The sequence below is a fragment of the Pleurodeles waltl genome, chromosome 7 (genome assembly GCF_031143425.1).
Source record: "Pleurodeles waltl isolate 20211129_DDA chromosome 7, aPleWal1.hap1.20221129, whole genome shotgun sequence".
In the NCBI taxonomy this organism is placed as follows: domain Eukaryota; kingdom Metazoa; phylum Chordata; class Amphibia; order Caudata; family Salamandridae; genus Pleurodeles; species Pleurodeles waltl.
In genome coordinates this window covers 532973311-532988640 of record NC_090446.1, presented here as the reverse complement: position 1 = coordinate 532988640, position 15330 = coordinate 532973311, and the positions used below count along the sequence as shown (strand labels likewise).

At 43.8% G+C, this 15330-nt stretch overlaps 1 protein-coding gene across 1 annotated transcript in view; it reads left to right on the top strand.

The window, feature by feature from the left end:
- Positions 1-10418, top strand: part of LOC138304300 (serine protease 33-like) — a 229764-nt gene extending 219346 nt beyond the window's left edge. The window contains exon 6 of the mRNA XM_069244252.1: positions 6834-10418. Coding sequence (XP_069100353.1) covers positions 6834-7091 — 258 coding nt within the window. The 3' untranslated portion in view covers positions 7092-10418. The remainder of the gene's footprint in view (positions 1-6833) is intronic.
- The last annotated feature ends 4912 nt before the right edge of the window (positions 10419-15330 follow it).

Below are 15330 nucleotides of genomic sequence, written 5' to 3'. Positions count from 1 at the left end.
GCAAAGGACAGGCCATTGTGAGTCCGTTAGGGAGCCAGAAGGGGGCCAGAAGGGGTCGGGTTGAGCAAGTTCACTAAGCAGTTAATTGTAAGTGTTTTTATTGAATCTGATAACGTTTTAGTAAGCTGTATACCTGGGCTCCATTTAAATTGATTCATTGTGTCTTCTGGGTGTTATACACTTGCTGTTCTGTGTTATTGCTGATATATGTAGAGGCCCTATACTTTGTAAACGATATAAAAGTTCTGTGTAGTGCAGGGCCATAAAACTAGACAGTCTAGTATTTATCAAAAACTAGTAGTGGTCGTCATATTCGTGAAGGCGGTGTAGAATGGCTAAGAATATTTCCACCCTGGATAATTACCTGGTTAAAATGGTGAGCAAGATAAACACTGATAGAAGGAAGTCCTTAGGGAAGGAGTCCACCCCAGAAATGTTTTCTCCTGTAAACAATGGTAGCGGTTCTGTTATGATGGACCCCCTTAATATTGAAGCTTTCCCTTTGGAAAACTCAGCCGCTTTACCCTTAGTTTTAGAGCCACCAAATCAAGTCCCATTGGAGCCCCCGAGTGAGCCTGCATCGTCTCACTCTCCCCCTAAGAGAGCTGTTAGAAAATGCAGAAAAATGCTATCCAAGCGGGGTAACACTCATTTCAAACCAACAATAGGACCAATGATAGAATATGGTCATAGAAGTAATGTAGCTGAAAATGGGATTACAATTAACAAGGACGATGTGAATGGTGTTCTCTTGGGCCACATCGCTAAGCTATTTGAGGAAAAACTAGTCCATATGACTAAACCTCTTATGGAAAAGATTGAATTACTATCTACGGAGGTATCTAGGTTGGGTGGTCTTTTAGACAAAATGTATATGGAACAGACTATGAAACAGTCTGAGCTATCCGTCCAATCCGGCAACCCTGAACAATTGGTTGAAGCACAGAGGCCACGTTTACCTGAATATAGGGAGCCACCAAGTATGGTGGATAGTACCCCTCATATGAAAGCAGCTGCATCTAATATTGTGAGGAACACTACTCCTGTGAACAGACCAAATTTTATTAACCTTCCACCTGATTGTGAACCCTATGTCATAGTCCTTTCGAACATTCCTCCCTTAGACCCAACAGCAGTGAACTTCCGTGAGGAATCACATGATTCTCTCAAACGGAAATCAGTTGCCTGGTTAAACAAAAATTGTGGTTTCCCCCCACACCTATCCGATCAAATACTGTCTACTAGACGGATACCATGGATCGGAAACGCAAGGAAAAAATGTAAGGGAGACTGTGTAATTGTCAATTTTAGGCACCCTCAACATGTTGCGACTGTCCTTCTTAGAGCAGCCTCCTTGGATAGCAAGGAATCTGACGTGGGTGTGCATCCTCTGGGTTATTTTTATCGACACTTAGCCAGTACATCAGAACCTTCTAAAAAACACAGACCCTTGACTATTAGAAGAAACACTAGCTCTTATACCCCAACTGGAAATACCTTTTCGGTACTGAGCACTTTGGACGAAAACGATTGACTCCCAGGAGCAGGGGATCCCATCACAGAAACGTTAGTATATACCCAGACGTGGGAACAAAAACAGAGTATAGAAGATCTTGAACCGGAACTTATAGTACCCTCGAGTCCCAGAAATACAAGGACAGTTAAATTGGTAGACAACGTTAAATCCCCTTATTCTATTTTAAGTAAGACAACTAGTTCGGGTGTACCGGATAAGTGCCTCTCAGTGACCATGGAGGGTAAAGACACTAGTAAAGACACTAGTAAAAACTACAACCAAGATAAAGAGCCAAACCCCTTAGTTGAGCTGGAGGACGTTACAGAAAAAGACAACCTACTTACAGTATTAGATCCTCCCTGTGTAAAAGGAAAATCAAGTATTAGATTGATATCATGGAACATAGCTGGCTTAGCAAGGAACCTTGAGGATGTGGTATGGTGCTCCTATATTGAGAACTACGACATCATACTCCTACAAGAAACTTGGATGGTAGAAACCCCCCATAGGCTGGGGTATAAAACCTATTGTTCCCATGCTATTCCATCAACTAGAGGGAGAGCCTCAGGAGGACTGGTCATCTGGGTTAAAGTGACCCTAGAAATAGATGTCACCCCGCTACCCATCCCCTCACCGGACCTACTAGGCCTTAAAATCAAAACAAGAGGGAAAGAAACTATACATCTAATAAATATATATAACAGACCGTTCCCTTCTAACAAGGAATCAGAGGTAGTAGAACTCTTGGACTCCGTTCTAGACTCATTAGGAGATAATGCAAAGGTGTTAGTTGGTGGAGATTTTAACTGTAAATATGAGCCTATCCCGGGGTTGGAAAAATTATTTGACGATCAAGATGCTGCTAATGACATCCTGCCCTTAAAATCTGTAAGTGCAGCTAAAGGCACAAAAGCCGCCTTACAGATTTTACAGTTGACTGTGGCGCATGACCTAAGGGCCTGTAATGATCGATTTCGCTCAGACAGACCAGCAGCCCCAACCTATTTTAAGAGAAATTCCAGATCCCATATAGATTTTGTAATGGCTACCCGGAATATATGGGACCAAATAACCGACTTCAAGATAGACCTTAGGACGGAGAGTGATCATTTTCCCCTCCTACTATGGCTGGATTCTCAATCATTCATTTTTAAATCCAAAAAAGAGACCCTATTAAATACCACGGTCGCGGAACTAGAGGTAACTAATAACAGGCGTGCCCTAAGATGGCCCTATATCTTGGGAACTGAAATAACGCTATGATATGAAATATATACAATGTATTTACTGACACGGTAGGAGGCCTTCAGACAGCATTAGTGGGAACACAAGGTGTGCTTGACATACATCTTAAGCTGGTAGACGCATTAACCCCACTATTGAGCAAAATCTATAAAAAAGATGGTAATAGGAAACGGAATGATCTTGAGGCAGCGAACCCATGGTATAATAAAGACTGTCGTATAGCAAAATCAAGACTAATCCAGGCAGTAAAATCCGGGAACAGCTTGGATATAAAAAAACAATAGACTAGCCCACAAAAAAATGTTGGCCCAAGCTAAAAAAACATGGGATGAAAATTTCTGGGAGGATCTCTTGAATGCAGCTAAGCTACGGGATCAGAGTATGTTCTGGAATTTAATCGCTAATGGAAATAAGCAGGGCAGATCAACAAAGGATATTTTCCTAGATGAAAATACTTGGTGCGACCACTTCACTAAGATCTATGCTAACAAACAGGAGAATTTGCCCTTCGAGGACCATGAGACAAATTCAGAGATAAGTGTTGCTCCATTAACCTTTAGTTTAGAAGAAACTAATAAGGTTTTATTAGCTGTGAAATTGGGCAAAGCCCCAGGCCCTGATAAAATCCCCGGAGATCTTCTAAAATATGATGTGGATGTGTGGGGGCCTTACATAAATTACTTGAGTAATTCCATTGTGGCAGGCACACCAATCCCCGATTCCTGGAAAGGGGCAGAAATTATGACAATTTTTAAAAAAGGTGATCGCTACGATCCAAGTAATTACCGCCCAATAAGTTTGATAGACTCATTTCAAAAGATATATGCCAGACATATTTTAAACAGGCTTTTAGATTGGATTGAAGAGACTAAAATATTAACCAAATATCAGGCTGGCTTTAGAATAAAAGTAAGTACGGTTGACCAGGTGTTTAGGTTCATGTGCATCTGTTGGAAGTATATAAACATAAGGAAGGGTAGCCTCTATGTGGCATTCATGGATCTAAGGGCCGCCTTTGACCTTGTTCCTCGCAATTTGTTGTGGTCTACATTAAGAAACATGGCGGTCCCTGGGGAACTACTTAAAGAACTTATCAAGCTTCACACAGGGAACTATGCAAAAATTAGGTGGGGTAAAGAAGGTGAGACCTCAAGGGCCATACCTGTAGACCGTGGTGTGCGCCAAGGCTGCGTGTTAGCTCCTACACTCTTCTCACTATATGTTAATGATATTCCAATCTATTTAAGGGATTGTGTACATGACTCACCGAAGCTAGGTGGCGAGCCGGTTACGGCATTACTATTTGCCGATGACACCATCCTCATTTCTCAAACTCCGAGAGGTTTACAGAATTTGGTGGATTCTTTCCAGAAGTATTGCGTGGGGAAGGGGCTAGAAATAAATCCTACCAAAACAAAGTATATGTCAATAAACTCCAAGAAATCCCTCAGGAATAATCTGTCCTTGGATAACCAAAAACTGGAACAGGTAGGGAGTTTCAATTATCTGGGGATGATGCTGGATAGTAACCTGTCCTGGAAAGGGCAGATGGATAAAAGCATCCTAGCCCTTAAACAAAACTCAATGCCTATTTTAAAAATACACGGAGCCAGTTACTCTAAAGCAATCTCACCAGCACTGGAAGTATATAAAGCAAAGGCCCAATCGACCGCCCTTTATGGTGCTGAACTCTGGGGCTTCCATTGCAATAACAACTTTGGAAAAACGGAAAACCATTTTGTACGAAGGCTACTTAAAATACCGACAAGAACCCCCCTAGTCCCTGTTTTCCTTGATATTAATCTTAAAAGAGCAGACTATCAAGCATTATTAAGACCATTGCTGTATTGGGTCAGGCTATGGGTAACCCCGGAGTTGAGTGATTACAAGAACGGACTGACTGAACTAACTCAGATAGATGGACATATGAATACCCCTTGGTTAAAATATGTATCTAAGTGGTACGAGAGATTAGGTTTATCACACCTATGGGAAGCTCCACAGAATATGACAACATGTACCAGGAAAAATGTAAAGGACACTTTTTGGTCTTATGTCAACGGAGAGCTATTGCATAGTTCATCGATTGGTACTCTGACTTTGTATTTTTTAAACATAAAAGATACACCTAAATTCGAACAATTTTTGGATGAGGTCGGCCCTCCTCTGGCAAAAACACTTTATTTACAGTTTAGGTACGGGGTCTTACAGATTAATGCTTACACATGCAATTGGGGAGGGGTAAAAGGTTGTGAACTCTGCACTCTCTGTACCTTAGGGGCTAAAGAAGACGTTGTTCATTTACTCTTCTTTTGCCCAGTATACAAGAAACCAAGGGATCGGTGGATCAAACCCGTTTGTAAATATGTGGGGGTCAGATCCTATAAAGAAGCAGTGCGCATATTTCAGTCCAATACTTCACAACTAGTGGTGTTTGGCACAAGCAGATTCCTATATAATGTGTACCTTATCAGGAATCGACTTGGTCACAAATTGTAACACTTTGTCAGGTGGCCCGCTCATCCCCCTCCTTGCAAAGGTATATGATGCACTGTTTTATCGACAAGTTAATTAATTTTTTTTTTTTTTTTCCTTTCCTCTTAGTTCTGGCTTTTAATTATTTTATAAATTGTTATTTATATTTTTATACACTTAATGATACTGCTTAATCATGGGGACATCCATATACTTCTTGCCAACTGTATGCATTGTATCTTATATTTTATTGTATAATGTATTTATGTATGTCGTATTTATTTCCTGTCCTGACTTTTATGGCAATATTTGACGAAATAAAGTAACGAACGAACGAAATCAGTGATGAGGTAATTGTGCAGGAAAACCTTCGATAATATTTCATTGAATACTAATCATACCTCCATGACATAGGCTACAGCATGACCTTACTTCGAGCCAATTTATTGAACAAAATGCTAAAATTCAAAAAATGGTTACATTCAAACCGTAATTGAAATAGTGCAGTGGGTGAAAGCAAAATCACCTTCAAAATATACTCTTCATCTTTCTCTCCGGGCCTGTGTGCTTATTGTCAAGGGGACACGCTTGAGTATACACAAAAGTGATTGGTAGAATGCTTGGATTAATCTCGAACCACTGGTAATTCAGCCATTCCATACATCGCTTTTTGCCTACTCTAGATTGTCAAGAGGAGACACGCAGAGGGCGATCTGAACCAGAATCTCTCTCCTAACGGCCCTATTGACAGTTTAGCCTCCCCTCACGAACATTAAATATAAAAACATACGACCGACCAACCCTTGGAGTTTAACTTCAACATATACATAAATGTACTATTCTATTTGGTTCTAAACATTACACATTTGTGGCAGACTGCATCTGCCTCCTGCTAAGACCCATGATCACTGATTCCCTTGTGTCTGTGTTCAGCAACTTGCCCATCTCTAACCTGGTTCAAAGTTCAAGCCCTCCTCTTGCCCTGCCTATCCATTGCTAGCGTATTGGTTTAACTGTTATTATTCTAGGAGGGATTGGTGAGGAATTGGACTGAAAAAAGCAAAGAGTACGTACAAGAGATGATTTGCTTAATTTGGTCAACCCTCGCCCAAATTTAATGCAATGATTTGTTTTTAACAATATCACCTTCTAAAATGATGAAAAAGACAGGCACACAAAAAACTGGTCTCATGATGTAAAGTGCACCAAATTATATATCGTGACATTTTTTGCAATATTTGCTAAAAACATGTCCTTATGTTCGTTTTTCTCGTCCCAGCTCCCCTACTAGATCCGCTTTCTAAATGTATCTGATCTGTTTCCCAAATGGACCTTCTTTAGCATGGACCTTCAAAGATCATCTTTCTAAAACTAAAACGATCTGTTCCTAGGATAACTCTCTAGTGACCTATCTGGCATTGAGTCCTCTTTTTAATACGACTCTGCCCCATGAAGCCCTCTTTCCAGCCCAATTTGCCCCCAGACCTCTTTCCAAGTCCATGCTCAGTTGTGTAGGAAAGGCAGTGAGTGACCTTTCCCTAGTAGTGTTTGTGTACAATTCAGGTCTACTCACTGCATTGTTTGTTTTCTCTTCCAGGGAGACTCTGGCGGGCCCCTGGCCTGTAAATCAAATGGCTCCTGGTTCCAGATCGGCATTGTAAGCTGGGGAGCTGGTTGTGCTTTGCCGAAGGTTCCTGGGGTGTATACCCTAGTCACTGTCTATGAGAGCTGGATTCAGAAGCATGTGCCTGGAGTGACCTTTGGCATGGCATACTTCGACATTAACGGCTGTAGAATAAGCACCAGCATCACTCCTCTCCTTCTGCCGCTGCTCCTTCTCGTGATTGCCCTCTGAGACAGGTGTTGCCATCTTCCTTCTCCATCATGGAACTTCTCAGTGATTCGACTCATCTACAGTATAGCCATCCTTCTACCAGTCGTTGAGGAAGCCTTTCTGTGATGGAACAAACCACTGCTACCGATGAGATGCTCAGCTAGACAGCTAGCTCCATACAGCACTATTATACAAATTCCAAAATTCAACAATTCATCTATTTATCCATCTCATCAGGATTAGTAAGCACCCTCGTGCTGTACTACTTCCTGGGTGTCACTCTAATTAATGCTATTGCTTCTGTTTTTGTACTTGCAGGGTAATCCTTCGCTGTCAAAATGTACAAGTTCTAGAACAAAGTGCTTACTCCTTGAACACTTAGTAATCACAATCCTATGCACTGAGGCGTTGCTGGGAATAATAACACATCTAGGAGCAGACATTCACTATAGTTACATAACTAGTGTCATTATATGCCCGTTACCAACACACAAGGATCTAAAATAAGGTTGCTGGTGTACAGTGACTGTTATGAACCTTGCAGGAATGGCAATAATAGTATTGTAAACCTCCACTTTAAGATGGGAAATTTTTCTTGTTGAAAGAAATAATGGAATGATGGTGCAGTGGGCTAATATAAGCATTACCACTAGACTCTCTTTAAATGAGCTTCCAACATTCTAATGATCACATCATATAAACAATCAGTAAAATAGGACTCATGCCGAACGAGACCCACCAAGGTCTGGAAGTATATTACAAGTCTCCCAAATCTGTCACACCACAGGTCGCAGAACGACCTGCAGCTCAATCCCCTGCCTCCCTGGTCCCCCTGTTATACAGCCGGGTGCCCTAAACATTTACCTGCTGTCTGGGGAGTCCTGCAGGGAGCCACAGACACCATTCTTCCCCTCCCTTGTCAGCTGGGCTGTAAGTATTTCTCTCCTTGGGGGAAGTATTCTTGCTCTCTGTAGTTTCTTCTTCTCAGAATTCATGAGGAAGGGTTTTTACTTAACCTATCCATCATGGAGGCCCAGTCATGTATTGCTGTCAGCATTTCCCAATCCATCATGGCGGCCTCACCTTTTCCTCTATGTCACTTCCTGTTTTTGGGTACATAAAGAGCAGACCTGTCTTTCTCCTTTCCATTGCAACACTCCTCACTCCTTCTGATGTGTCTTTGCTTCTACTGGTGTATCCTTGCTCCTGCTGGTGTCTCCTCACTCCTGCTGCTGCTGATGTATCATCGCTCCTGCTTGTTTCTCCTCACTCCTGCTGGTGATTCTTGCTCCTGATGCTTCCCTTCTGAACCTTTCTATTCTCCTAGTTCTCGCATTTCCACCAGCCTTATCTGCATCTTCTGAGCCTTGCTGAAGTCCTTTGCCCAAAGTACCCATAGGGCACACTTTCCCTGATTGCGCCACAGTGCACCTTAAAGCAGGTGTGCTGGGTGCAAACAGGGAAAGTGCACCGTATTAGGCAGAATGCGCTGTCCATAGGGCAGCCACAAATGCATTCTGCCGCCAGGGTAGCACAAGCAAGAGAAATAAACAGCAGCTGTTTAAAAGCTGCTCCATGTTTCCCTGTGCAGGCAATAACCCACCTGCACTTTTCAGAGTGCGTGAGTCATTGCACCCACCTGCAAGTGGATGTCTTGTGGTCCGTGAGACCCTTTTTCATCCCTCCAGAGGGATGCCTTTAGAAGGCTCATTGAAAGTGTGTCACCTTTTTGTGGCGCACTTTCAGTGCACCTTCTAAAGGCATGTATGCCTCTGCGCCTATGTCCTTTTATATGGTGTGGCCGTAGAGGCAAAGAGATTCTGTCACTGGCAGGGGGCCAGGCCCCTATGCAATGAGGGAATGCCCTCTGATGATAGCTTTGGTGCTATATGTGCGTCAATGCTATCTGAATTACAGAAGGGGCTGCACAAGCGTCTGTGGCCCCTTCTGTAATGCCAAAGATGCCCAGGAGTATGCAAAGCGGGTGCAAAAGCCCTTTGTGCCCCAGGCCCTTTATGTAATACTGCCCAGGTCTTCTACCATCAGTACCAGTCCTCATCAGCCTCCCGGGAGTCTCTGAACACCATCAGAGGATTTTTCCCTTTTGAGTTTTTCTTCTTTTAGGCTCCTCCTGGAGGGCACTATCTGCTTAGATGTTCCATTGTTGGCAGCATCATGGCTACCAGAAGGGGTCGCTGCTAACTTTAGCAGACAAGGACAGTCAAAACCTGGAGTCGCATATTTTCCCATTGCTCCAAGACTGTGAATAGAAGTCCATCCACTGAGGAACCTGACAAAACTCCTCCTTTTTTCCTCTGGCATAGTTTTTTTGATGTCTAGTTTGAATGAAGTGATCCTTCATCAGGGCCACTGGAATAATGTGTCAGGGAGGACCAAATAATGTGGCAAGGACAACTAAATTAGGTGGCAAGAAAAGGCAAATTATGCTGCAGAGGGTGGCACATTTTGCAACAGTGTTATATAAATTAGATGCAGACACTAGGTTGGTGGCCACTGCTCTTTATTCTCCAACAGGGGACACAAAGGCCCAGGCAGCAACTGTCATCTCTGGGACCTTCTCCTGTTCTCCATTTTTAGTAGGATATGTAATCCTACATCAGATGAGTTCTCCAAATTAAGATATCACAGAACTTTTCAATAGTTGACCTTGGGATTTTAGCCTTAGACTCATTGCCCCCAATGATTCATGAAGACTAGAGCTAAAATCCATCTTGGACTGGAAGAATGACAAGTGTCTCTTTTCTCACATCTGTTGGGTCTGGATTAGGAGCTGGTAAGGTTACTGCTAATGACGATAATCGCCAAAAAAACATCAAGAATAGTTTGGGACAGCTGGATACAGCAATGTATCTACCTCGAGGTTGAATGCAGACATACTTTACTCAGTTGATTTACCAAAATAGATTTTCACCTCCGAATGATTGAATGATTGTAGAACTCACCCACTCTTACATGATGTGCTAGTCACAAGGACAATATGGTTTCATCTTTGTACTACTGTGTAGTTGTTGTTGGCTGTTTTATATTTAGTTTATTTAGCTTTCTATTTCCATTTCTTCTGTCCTCTTTCTTTTTCTCTCTTTAAAACATCAGGGAATAATGCTGAGCAATGCTCGTCTATTGTAACATTGTTAGTTGCTTATGTAAATTATTTTTGATTAATTATATTTATACAATAATATTTATACCTGTGAGATTTGTACACTATTCCTAATTTTGTACTTTGCTTTTAATATTAAATTAACATACATAGTTTCATTTACTCTTGGTGGTATAAAAGATACTTAAAAGTAATACCTGTGTCTAGATCTCTGGGAGAATAAATTAGCTGAGAATGTATGCATTTTTTCATATTTACATCTATTTTGCCTGCAGGGGATTCTATATCATGGTGCTGAAGGCAGATTAGCATTCTACTGCAAGACTGGAAGTTTTGTTATTACAAGAGTTTCTTTACTTTCTTGGAAAGAACACAAGCATTGGCAAAGTCAATAGGTCTTGCCTATTCAAGAGCCATTGGCTTTGTTTCACCAGTGTGGCTCCTGTTCAGCAAGGCTAAAGGTTAGTGATGTGGAGTGGGGGAGTAGACTCTCATAGAGTGGATTTGTCTGAATGCTGTAGAGTGGACTAGGAGAATTAGAATGTCATAGAGCTGAGTAAAGGAGGATAGGATTCAGTGGCAGGGAGTGTCAGACTGGAGTGGGGTGGAATATGGTGGAGTGGATTTATGTAGTGGCTTGGATTGGAGTAGAATGAGGTGGAGTGGATTGCACTGAGGTGAGGTAGATTGGATTGGCATGAGGTGAATTGTACTTCAGTGGAGTGTACTGCAGAGGGGTGGGCTTGAGTGGGGTATATCGGATTTGGGTGGAGTGAAGAGAGGTAACTGGACTGAATGGGGTGGGTTGGGTTGAGTGTGGTGGATTGGACTGGGGTGGATTGGATAAGGGTGGGGGACTGGAGTGAAGTGGATTTTGGTGGATTGGTCTGGAGTGGGGTGGATTGGATTGGTGTGGTGTGGATTGGATTGCTGTAAGGTGGATTTGATTGATTAGAGAGTGGTGTACTGGATTGTTGTGGGGTAGATTTAGTTGGTTTGGAGTGGGTTGTATTCAACTGGAATAAGGTGGATTAATGTGGAATGGACTGGACTGAGTGGGATAGATTAAAATGTATTGTATTTGAGTGGGTTTTATTGAAGTGAGGTAGATTGGGTAGTGCCAGACTTGATTGGAGAGGGGTGGATTGGACTGGAGTAGGGAGGATTCGATGGGACAGAGGTGGGATGATTGGAGTGGGGTGGGTTAGATTGGAATGGGCTGGGTTGGATTGGAGTATGGTGGGTTGTTTTGGACTGGAGTGGGGTGGGTTGGATTGGACTGGAGTGGGGTGGGGTGGGGTGGACTGGACTGGAGTGTGCTGGACTGGGGTGAGGTGTATTGGATTGGAGTGGGGTAGATTGCACTGGGCCGGGTCAGGGTGGATTGGATTGGGGTGAGGCAGACTGGGTTGTAGTGGGTGAATTGTGATGGAGTGGGTTGGATTGAGGTGAGGTGGATTGGATTGAAGCGGGAGAAACTGTTTGGATTGGAGTGTGGCAGGTTGGCATTGGAGTGGAGCAGGTTGGAGTGGGGGAGGTTGTTTTAGATTAAAGTGGGGTGAATTGGAGTGGGGCAGGTTCAAATGGTTTGGAGTGGGTAAGGTTGTTTTTGATTGAAGTGGGGCAGATTGTTTTGGATTGGAGTGGGGCAGATTGTTATGGACAGGAATGGGCCAGATTGGAGTAGGACAGATTGTTTTAGATTGGAGTGGGCAGACTGATTTAGATTGGAGTGGGGTGGATTGTATTAGGGCAGATTAGAGTGGGGTGGATACGGTTGGTGTGGGGTTGATTGGATGGGAGTGGGGTGGATTGGAGTGGGGTAAATTGGGATTGAGTGGGGTGGATTGGATTGGGGTGAGGTGGATTAGACTGAGTGGGGCATATTGTTTTGGATAGGAGTGAGGCAGATTTGAGTGGGATGACTGCTTTTCATTGGAGTGGGGCAGATTGTTTTGGATTCGAGTGGGCAGACTGGAGTGGGGCAGATTCGAGTGGGGCAGACTGTTTTGGACTGCAGTGGGGCGGATTGGGTTGGGGTGAGGTGGATTGGAATGAGTGGGGCAGATTGTTTTGGATTTGAGTGGGGTAGATTGTTTTGGACTGGAATGAGCCAGATTGGAGTGGGAAAGATTGTTTTGGATTGGAGCGGGGCAGATTGTATTAGGGTAGATTAGAGTGTGGGTGGATTCGTTGGTGTGGGGTTGATAGAATGGGAGTCTAGTGGATTGAGTGGGATACATTGGGATTGAGTACAGTGGATTGGATTGGGGTGAGGTGGATTGGGCTGAGTGGGGCGTATTGTTTTGGATAGGAGTGGGGCAGATTGGAGTGGGATGAATATTTTTGATTGGAGTGGGGCAGATTGATTTTGATTGGAGTGGGGGAGCAGATTGTTTTGGATTGGAGTGGAGGAGATTGTTTTGGATTGGAATGGGCCAGATTGGAGTAGGACAGATTGCTTTAGTTTGGAGTGGACAGATTGTTTTAGACTGGAGTGGGGCAGATTTTATTAGGGCAGATAAGAGTGGGGTGGATTTGGTTGGTGTGGGGTTGATTGGATGGGAGTGGGGTGGATTGAAGTGGTTTAAATTGGGATTGAGTGGGGTGGATTGGATTGGGGTGAGATGGATTGGACTGAGTGGGGCATATTGTTTTGAATAGGAGTGAGGCAGATTGGAGTGGGATGACTATTTTTGATTGGAGTAGGGCAGATGGTTTTGGATTCGAGTGGGGCAGATTGGAGTGCGGCGGATTCGAGTGGGGCAGACTGTTTTGGACTGCAGTGGGGCAGTGGGTGTGGATTGGATTTGGGTGAGGTGGATTGGATTGAGTGGGGCATATTGTTTAGGATAGGAGTGGGGCAGATTGGAGTGGGACAAACTGTTTTTGATTGGAGTGGGGCAGATTGGAGTGAGGCAGATTGTTTTGGATTTGAGTGGGGTAGATTGTTTTGGACTGGAATGAGCCAGATTGGAGTGGGGTAGATTGTTTTGGATTGGAGTGGGGCAGATTGTTTTAGGGTAGATTCAAGTGTGGTGGATTCGTTGGTGTGGGGTCGATAGGATGGGAGTCGAGTGGATTGGAGTGGGATACATTGGGATTGAGTACAGTGGATTGGATTGGGGTGAGGTGGATTGGACTGAGTGGGGCATATTGTTTTGGATAGGAGTGGGGCAGATTGGAGCGGGATGAATATTTTTGATTGGAGTGGGGCAGATTAGAGTGGGGGAGATTCGAGTGGGGTAGACTGTTTTGGACTGCAGTGGGACAGAATGTCTTGGATTGGGGCAGATTTAAGTGGGGAATATTGTTTTGGATTGGAGTGGGCAGATTGTTTTGGACTGGAGCGAGGCAGATTGTATTAGAGTGGATTGGAGTGGGGTGGATTAGGTTGGTGTGGGGTTGACTGGATGGGTCTGAGGTGGATTGGATTGGAGTGGGGACTATTGTTTTGTAGTGGAGTGGGGCAGATTGGAATGGGGAAGACTGTTTGTGATTGGAGTGGGGCAGACTGTTTTGGAATGGAGTGGGGCAGATTGTTTTACACTGGAGTGGGGCAAATTGGAGTGGGCCAGTTTGTTTCAGAGTGGTGAAGATTGTTTTTGATTAGATGGGGTGAACTGGAGTGGGGCAGATAAGATTGGGGTGGGGTGGGAGCATTAAAGTGTGGTGGTTTGCAGTGTATGGGATTGGGGTAGGGTGGGGTGGACTGTGTGGGGCAAAGTGGGCTGGGTTGGAGTGGATAGTAGTGGGATAGATTTGAGTGGCATGGATTGGGGTGTACTGCATGATTATGGGCCTCATTACGACTTTGGCGGTATGACGGTGAGACCGCCGTGGTGGCGGGCGCCAAAAGACCGACATGTTGGGGGTCATCCAACCACCATATTAAAAGTTACACAGCTCAGACCGCCAAAACACAGCCAATTTTCTGAAACCGCCAGGACACTGGCAGATGGAAAAAAAGGCGGTTCGATCACCAGGACCGCCAGCATGACAATAATCAACTGATCTAATTACAATTCACAAGTCACAATAACGGTTCTTTTATGGTGGAAAACCATTGGCGGTGCAAACTCAAGTCTGAACTCACATCAGTCAGAATACTACACCGTATTGGATAGTTGGAATACCCCACATTGACACACAGTCACACACCCGACATACCTACACACTGAACTATAAAATACACCCCTACACAAAACACAATCCTTTGTAACCAGAATGCCACTCACAGCCAGAGACTAGCAAAAAAAATGGACAACTACCTAAACAAACAATAGGCACCCCTACACATTTCACTCAGCACTCATCTCACACTTGCACAACATACACAGTACACAATTTTCCAACCCACACAATACACAACGTCATTCACTCACATCACAGCACCCACACCTCATCACTAATATTTGTAATCCTTTTTTCACTACTTCATCGTCTTTACCACCACGTTTCCCCATAAAAACATCTACATTTCACTAATAAGTTGAGTCATGGTTGATTAAATTATCAGGGTAGAGCCATATCTATTCAGATCACAGATCCAGCAAACATCAATAGCCAAGAAAATTGAATTGTGGTGAAGGATAATCAACAGGGTGAATGCTGTAGGCAGTTACCCACGCAAAAGGGAGGACATGAGGGAAGAGGTGGAATGACCTCAGGGTGAAGGTACGTTCCATGTCATCCAGGTACCAGCTGGCGATACTCCAGGCTTGCGGTAGGCCCCTACTTCCTCCCCCACAGTTCACACCATAAAAGGAGAATGTCTTGGACATCCTGCATCCTGAGGGCCTAACAGGAATACCTGGGTGAGTGGAGTCGAGTGAATAACAACATTCATGTTACCAAACAGTTTTGTCTTGCATTCCCAGTTATCACCTTTCCCCACCCTAATGACCAAAACACCCACCGTCCCTCTGTCTCCAACTACCCCTCTCTGCCATGTCACATGTGAAGTAAACTCGCCTTGAGCCTCAGTGTTTGGGAAGGTCATGTGAAGTACTGGTAAATGATAGCACTACAATTCCCAGAAGGTACGGTTCCACCATTAACAAAACCAGAACAGTGCACTAAATTTGAAATGTCTTGCATGTGAAATTAACAATCAAAGTTATTCATCGTGTTGGTCCA